Below are 7665 nucleotides of genomic sequence, written 5' to 3' on the forward strand. Positions count from 1 at the left end.
TGAACTGAGTTTTGGTTTTTGAGTCAGGGTACCACCATAGGCATTGCACCATTATCTACACAGCACTGACACTATTAGGTATGATAGTGACACAGAGAGAACTTAAAATATATGGGCGGGTGTGTGTAGAGGATATGCAGACACTTTCTTCATGTCAGGGCCTTAAGCATTCTTGGGTTTATGTCTGAAGGGATGGTGGAACCGGTCCCCTCTGTTATGGGGGGAGGGATGACAGATGGAACAGTGTGTGACCCATGGAAGGACTGCCTGCCTGGCATCTGGGCCCTGGTTCCCTGTCAGGGGACCCCGCTCCCTCGGGGCTTCTCCCTGAAGTTCAGCAGAGAGCACTGCCTTGGAGGAGGGCTGCCCTGCGGCAGCCAGAAGGCAGCAGTGGCCCCCAAGGTGTGTGGGGGTCCTGCATCCCGTCCCCTGCTCTGGTTTGAGGTCCTAGAGAACACAACACTGGGCTTTCAGCAGGTTGGAGATGGGATCCTGTCACTTGTTCAAAAGCATCCTAAGTGACCCACAGGCCTTGAGTCAGGGTAGCCTAGGACCTGACCTTCCCATTCTCAGATCCCAGGGTCTGAACTGGGGAGTCTGAAGGCTGCTGTTCCCCAGTTGGGAGCTCTTTGGGAGGACAGAGGGTAGGAGCAGAGGCCCAGGTGACTCACCTGGCCCGTCTTCTCCTTGTTGATGAGCAGGCGCGGGGTGGAGAGTGGTGCCCTAGGGGTGGTGAGCTGTGGGGTCAGGATCTTTCCTGGCTTCCCAGCCCCAGCCGCCCCGACAGCCCTGACCCGAACCTACTTGCCAATGAGAGAGGCGAAGGGCTGCACCTGCAGCGAGGTACCCATGATGATGAGGAGGTCCACTTTCCGGAAGTCCTGTGGGGCAGCAGCCAGTGAGCCCTTTACCTCTGCCTAGCCCCGCAGGGGTGGGGTGTGACCTCCCCCGGGGCTGCGGTGAGGCGGGCATCACTTACTGACTGCAAGCAGGAGAAGAACCGTGCCGGGAGGTTCTCCCCGAAAAAGATGATGTCTAAGGTGGAGGCAGAGACGGATTGAAGGATGGATGGACCCACAGTCAGAGGAGACAGTGTCATGGGGACAGAGGGGGACCAGCCAGAAGGACAGGACCCACTCTCACCAGGGGGGCCGGCATGCCAGCTGGAGGCAGGGTGGGGTTGTGGCTTTTGGGAGGGGACCCCAGCCCAAGTCCCCCCAGCTGGTGTGTGACCCCAAGGCTCACCAGGCTTCACCACGCTCTGACATTTCTCACACTTGGGGGTCACCTCTGAGAAGAGCTTCTCTGGCATGGGCAAGGGAAAAGGGGTGTGAGGCGGGGCTGGGGCTGCAGTACCTGCCTGCCCTTCCCCCACTGCTGGCATAACACCCAGCCACTGAGGGAACTTCCTGGGTGTTGCTCTGTTCCCTCCCTCCCCTCTGGGGGAGGCATTGAGGCCAGGGCCTCTACATGGAGCTACATCCCCAGCCCCTTCTATTGTTTATTTGGAGACAGTTTTGCTGTATTGCTCAGATGGGCCTTGAACTTGAGATCCTCCTGCTTCAGCCTCCCAAGTACTGCGATCACAGGTATATGTCCCCATGCCCAGCTACAGCTATTTTAAATGAAAAAGTGAACACAAAAGTTGGGTGTGGTGATGCTGACCTGTAATCCCAGCACTCTGGGAGGCTAAGGCAGGAGGATCACTAAGAGTCTGAGGCCAGCCTGGACTGTAGAGTAAGTTCAAGGCCTGGCTGAACTACACAGAAAGACCCTGGTTCAAAAAAAAAAGGACATGGAAGCAGCTGCCTGCCTGGAATGGGTGCACCTGGGTTCCAAGCCCCCCTCCCCGGGCCCTGGGACTGAAGCTCTTCCAGTGGCCTGATGGCAGCAGGGAAGGGAGGACGAGCAGATGGCCCTGGGATGGGGACAGAACCTTCGGCCCAGCTGCTTCCCGCCCTCATCCTGTGCCACTGCCTCCCTCATTGTTAGTGGATAAGGGAGGTTGGAAGTGGACAGCGCTGGAGTACAGGCACCCAAGCAGCCTCTCATTCTTCTCAGCCCTCATCTACGGAGCGTAGTGTCCAAAGCTGCCATTTAGGGAACTTCTGCATGGACAACAGGCTATTTTGTGGGGTGCCTCTGCAGAGGGACGTAATGGGGTGATAGCCATTGTGTCACCCCAGCTGCATGCAGTTGGGCTGTTCACGAATTGTCAGCCCAGGGGCAAGTCAGTTGGCATTCTGTCAGAAAGGCCACCCTCCCCAGGCCCTACTACAGATGCAACCGCTGTCCGGACCCCATGTGGACACCAGAGGCTTTGTTCAGGCAGCATAAAGAGGGTCAGAGAGGCTCTGGGGTGAGACGGGGCTCCTCACACAGCACATGCTGTCAGAAGCGGGCCCTCCAGGCGTGCAGACTGGCGGATTGTTTCTCTAGGACACTATCCTTACAGGCACTGGGACAGCAACTCCAACAAACCTTGGAGTCTCGCTCCAGCCCCCACCGAGGTCCCTAACCAGGCCTGTGACGAATTTCGTGCCCTTGTGTTTGCATTGCTGTGTGGCAGCCAAAGCCGAATGTGGCTTATACAATTTAAATGAATAAAAATTTAAGGAAATTAGTTAGGTACGGGGGTATATACATGTAATTCCACCCCTAAGGGAGGCCAAGGTAGGAGGACCCCAAGTTGGAACCCAGACTGAGCAACTGAGCTACTTAAAGAGATGCTCTCTCAACAAATACAAAGTCTGGGGATGTAGTTCAGATTGAAGGCCTTGTGTTCAACCTCCTGTACTGAAATAAAAAAATAAAAATAAATCCTGTTCCTCAGTCACATTAGCCCTTTCCCTCCCTCCTTCCCTCTCTTCCCTTCTCTCCCAGTCCTGGGGAGCAATGACAGAACTTTGTGTGTTTTGTGTTCACACAGGGTCTTGCTAAGTTGCCTCGGCTGGTGGCCTCAAACTTGTGATCCTCCCGCCTCAGGCTTATAAGTAGCTGTGTGCCACCATGCCCAGCACATGGCTACACGTAGCAAGGGGCTGGCGCGCAGGGCAGAGCAGGTGTGGAAGAGTTCCCTAATCTCAAAGCACTATGGGGCACTGCTCTTCTCCTCAGTGTGGCTCTATGTGCCCCTGTGGACCTTCCCTATAACGCAGGTCCAGGCTTCTGAGAAGGGGACACATAATGAGGGTCTCGTGATCCTGGAGAACTCTCAGAGCCCGTCTGTGTGTTCTGGAGTTTGGTGCGATGCTGACATGCGCGGCGAGCTGGCTGAGAGGGGCCACATCTGTAATCCCAGCACTCAAGGAGGATGACACAAGACAATCACTAGGCTGAGCTCAGCTTGAGCAACTCAGTGACTCAAGACTCTCTTCCAGAGATTGGAAAAGAAAGAAGTACGGGATGTAGCTTAGCCTGCAGGCCCTTGGTTAAATCCCTTGTAAACCCGCCCCCAGGGGACAAAATGCCCGCAAGCTGAGCAGGCCAGAGTGGGGGCCGCCACATGAGCAGCCCTGCCTCCTGGTGACCCTGGCCTCACCTTTCATCCAGTCCAGCGTGTACTCGCGCCGGCAGAGCTGGCTGGTGCAGTGTGATGTGTAGAAGGTGCCGTGGGCCTCCACCAGGTCCTCGGGCTCCAGGCCGGCCACACGCTCCAGGGTGTCGATGTTCTGGCAGGAGGAAGAGGGGTCAGCAGCGCATGCCCCCTCCCCCAGCTGGGCCACAGTTGGGGCGGGCAGAGGGGACATCGTTGACACTGGGGAGAATGCGCAGGCGGGGAGCAGGTGGGTCTGTGTGTCTGAAAATTGTTCTGTCACCCAGTGGGGCCACTGAAGGGTGAACGTTCAGGGCGCCACAAAGGCTGGGCCCCGACCCAGACCACTGTCAGGCCAGGCCCACTGCCACCACCAGCCCCAAGGCATTTTCCTGTCAGCTTAGGCTATTTTGTTTCTCCGAATTGTTTTGTTGGAGCCAGATGCCTTACTGCCACTTGCCAGAAAGCAGATGAAACAAATGTAAAGATGTACAATGTCTGTGTTGTAAAAGGAGCCCTCAGATACAGTGTCCTTGTGCCGGACCCAACCTGTACAGCCCCAGCCTGGCATGCACAGAAATAAACAAATCAGGAAGGTGTCTTTACCTTGCTTTTTGTTCTCTTTGGAGATAAGGTCTCACTACATAGTTTCTGCTGGCCTTGAGCTCACCATGATCCTCCCCTGTCAGCCTCCTCAGTGTTGGGGTTACAGGGGTGCACCATCATGCCCAGCTCTTACTTGGTTTAATTACAGTAATTTCCTACTTAGCAGTCAGAGTTCTTACTATGATGTTTCACACATGACATATTCATCTGTATTTCCCCCCCAACATTAGGGATTTCGGGGTGTGGTGGCACATGCCTGTAATCTCAGCACTTGGGAGGCTGAGGCAGGAGGATTGCTGGGAGTTCAGTCCAGCCTAGGCTACAAAGTGAGCTCCAGGCCAGCCTGAGCTGCATAGAGACCCTGTCTCAAAGACAAAAACCAAAACAAACAAACAAAACTAGGGAGTGACCTATCTTCACTATGGAACTACTTTTGTTTTGTTTTTGAGACAGGGTCTTCCCATGTAGTGTAGCCTGTCCTTGAACTCACAGCCAGCCTCCCCAGCTGGGATTACAGGTGTTCACCACCATGCCCAGCCAGAAACTACTTTTATATAACCTCCACTGGCCAGCTCCCTTCCCCAGAGGCCACTGCTGTGACCTGTTTTTTGTATCGCCTTTGGAATTATTCTATAATCAAGCAAAATACAAGTACACAAACTCACATAGTTAAGCATCACCTGACGTTTTGGTCAGTTGTGGGCCATATATGTGGCAGAGGTCCCAAAAGACTGTACCATGTGGCTGGGTACAGAAGGACAGGCCTATAGTACCAGGTCCTATGCTGTGGAGGCTGAGGATCAGTTGAGCGTAGGAGTTCATGATCAGTCTGGGCAACATGGTGAGGGCCTCATGAATAAAAGGATGTGGGGGATAGGAAGGGTGTAGTTTAGTGGTAAAATACATGCTTACCATAGCTGAATCCCTGGGCAGACCCCCAGGAGCGAAACAAAAAAGATTATGTTGCCAGGTGACAATGTATCCATGCTGTGTAAGTGTCCTCTATGACAGCAGGATACAACCCCTTAGCAAACGCTTAACTGTGTGAGAGTTTGTATACTTGTATTTTGCTTGATTATACAATAATTCCAAAGGCGATACAAAAAAACAGGTCACAGCAGTGACCTTCCCCTCTGGGGTAGGGAGCTGGCCAGTGGAGGTTGTATAAAAGTAGTTCCTGGCTGGCTTCCTGCTGCAGGCCTGTAATCTCTGCACTCTGAGAAACTGAAGCAGGGGGATCACAAGTTCAAATCTGGGCAAACAGGGAGACCGTGTCTCAAAACTTGCTTGTGTCTTGTTGTTCCCCTGAAGCCTCATGCAGGCATTGGGGCAACTTCTAGAGTTTCTGATTGATTCGTGATCCAGTGCTGGGATTAGGGGTGTGACTGTTACACCCGCCCTGGGGCAGGTAGCCTGAACAGAATGAAAGGAAGGGAAACAGGCCTGCTAGCTGCTGCAGCTGCTACTCCTCCCTTTGCTCTTCGCTGTTTTCTGTCACCATCAATGGCTGTCCTCTGCCACAAGCCACTCTGCCCTGGAGCCAGCTGAGTATGGACTGAAACCTCCAATAGCAGTGAGCTAAATAAACCTTTCCTTCCTTAATTTTGTGTATTTTGTTCTAGCAACAAGAGAAAAGTAACCAAGACAAAACTTTAAGTAAATACATAAATAGGACTGGGGATACAGCTCAGTAAAGTCCTGAGTTCAAGTCCTAGTATGTAACACACAGACACACATATACACAGACACACATACACAGCCTGTTTCCCTCAATGATGCTCTCATTTTTTTCCCTCCACTGATGTAGGTTTAGGTTGAGGAGAGAAGTTGGGGGCTAGGTTGCCTCTCCTCCTGTGATCTTTGCAATGAAATATGAAAATGAAGGCAAAGTGCTTACAAAACAATCAGACTGGAGGCTGGGCATGGTAGCACACCCCTGAAGTCCCAGCACTTGGGAAGCTAAGGCAGGAGGCTTGCTGTGAGTATGAGGCCAGCCTGGGCTACAACGTGAGCTTAAAGCCAGCCTTTTTTTTTTTGGTGGTTCTGGGGATTGAGCCCAGGAACTTGTGCTTGCCAGGCAAGCGCTTATTCTACTGAGCTGTCTCCCTGGGCCCTTGGCCCCCTTACATAGTAGTAGTGCTTTTTTTTTTTTTTTTTTTTTTACCAGGGATTGAACTCAGGACCTTTCGCTTGCCAGGCAAGTGCTTATTGTACTGAGCTATCTCCCCACCCAGTTCAAAGCCAGCCTGAACTGCATAGTGAGACCCTGTCTCAAAATGAAAAAAAAAAAAAAGGAAAATGACTAAGTATCAGTGGCAGAGCACATGATTGTCTGGTAAATCCGAGGCAAGGGCTCCATCCTCAGCACCACAAGGGAAAAATTTAACAATGAAGAGCTGGCCAGATAGCTCAGCGGATTAAAGCACCTGCTTAGGCAGATGCAGGGACCAGGGTTCCATTCCTAGGCTTGCCCTGCCTACTCCACCCTCAGGGTGTGATGAGACAGCCATTGAGACTGGGTGCAGTGGTGCACGCCTGTAATCCCAGCACTTGGGAGGCTGAAAAGGAGGAGGAGCACTAGGAGTCCAATCTGGGTAGTGAGACCCTGCAGCGTCATGTGTTGAGGTCGGCGCTCTGCCTGGGCCAGAGCAGAGCCTGTGTATAATCCAGAGCAGTCCGACTGAGCAGCCAGCTGCCCAGATGTGTGAACAGGTTCTGTGTGGGGCGCTTCCAGAGTGCTGAGTCGTCACACAGGCAGTGTGCTCTGAAAACTGGGCCAGCGACTGGGAAGGCTGCGTAGAGGAAGGCGGCGAAGCGTTCATCCAATGTGAAAGTGGAACAACTTTTTCGCCATTATGTATCTTATGATAAAGCTGTGTAAAGGGGCTGGTGAGATGGCTCAGTGGTCTAAAGCACCTACTTAGAACAAGCTTAGCAAAACACAGGGAGCGCGGTTCAATCCCCCAGCACCACATGCCAGCCAGCTCCGCCTCCTGGTGGGCTGAGCTGGCCACACACACACACACACACACACACACACACACAAATAAAATAATTTTTTTAAAAAAGCTGTGTAAAATCTATATGGTGGTAAACTCTTACGTTAAATATTGCAGCTAGGACATTGGGTTCTGGGATGCCTGGAGTCCTAGAATTTGGGAGACTGAGGCAGGAGGATGCTTAAGCCTTGGGAATTTGAGACCAGCCTGGCACCCTCAACATGAGTACTGACAATTTTTAAAATTTAAACTACAGATAGGGAGGAGATGACTGAATATGTGAGACTGGCCAAATGTACTCATATTGGCTTCCTGGTAAAAACAACACAGTCTTGTGCTCTCTGGTTAAGGCTGAGTTGTTTGTTTTTGCTTTGGTTCTTTTTGAGACGGGCTTGATGGGTTGTGCAGACTGGCCTTGAACTCATGCTCTTCCTGCCTCGGCCTCCCAAGTGCTGGGATTACAGGCTGTGGTACCACACCTGGCTTCAAGTGCCAGAGTGTGTTGTCTTCAAGACAGCTGTCAGT

The 7665-nt window shown here is 52.5% G+C and overlaps 1 protein-coding gene across 3 annotated transcripts in view; it reads right to left on the reverse strand.

The window, feature by feature from the left end:
* The window catches only part of Sirt2 (sirtuin 2), a 23082-nt gene that overhangs the window by 2059 nt on the left and 13358 nt on the right, over window positions 1-7665 (reverse strand). For all 3 annotated transcript variants that reach the window (XM_023721521.1, XM_023721520.1, XM_004636791.2), the window contains 5 exons: window positions 3542-3671; window positions 1246-1305; window positions 980-1035; window positions 805-881; window positions 672-723 (listed from right to left, as the gene is read on the reverse strand). In XM_023721521.1, the coding sequence (XP_023577289.1) occupies window positions 672-723; window positions 805-881; window positions 980-1035; window positions 1246-1305; window positions 3542-3671 (375 nt within the window). The remainder of the gene's footprint in view (window positions 1-671; window positions 724-804; window positions 882-979; window positions 1036-1245; window positions 1306-3541; window positions 3672-7665) is intronic.

The sequence above is a fragment of the Octodon degus genome, unplaced genomic scaffold, assembly GCF_000260255.1.
Source record: "Octodon degus isolate 3935 unplaced genomic scaffold, OctDeg1.0 scaffold00083, whole genome shotgun sequence".
Classification (NCBI taxonomy): domain Eukaryota; kingdom Metazoa; phylum Chordata; class Mammalia; order Rodentia; family Octodontidae; genus Octodon; species Octodon degus.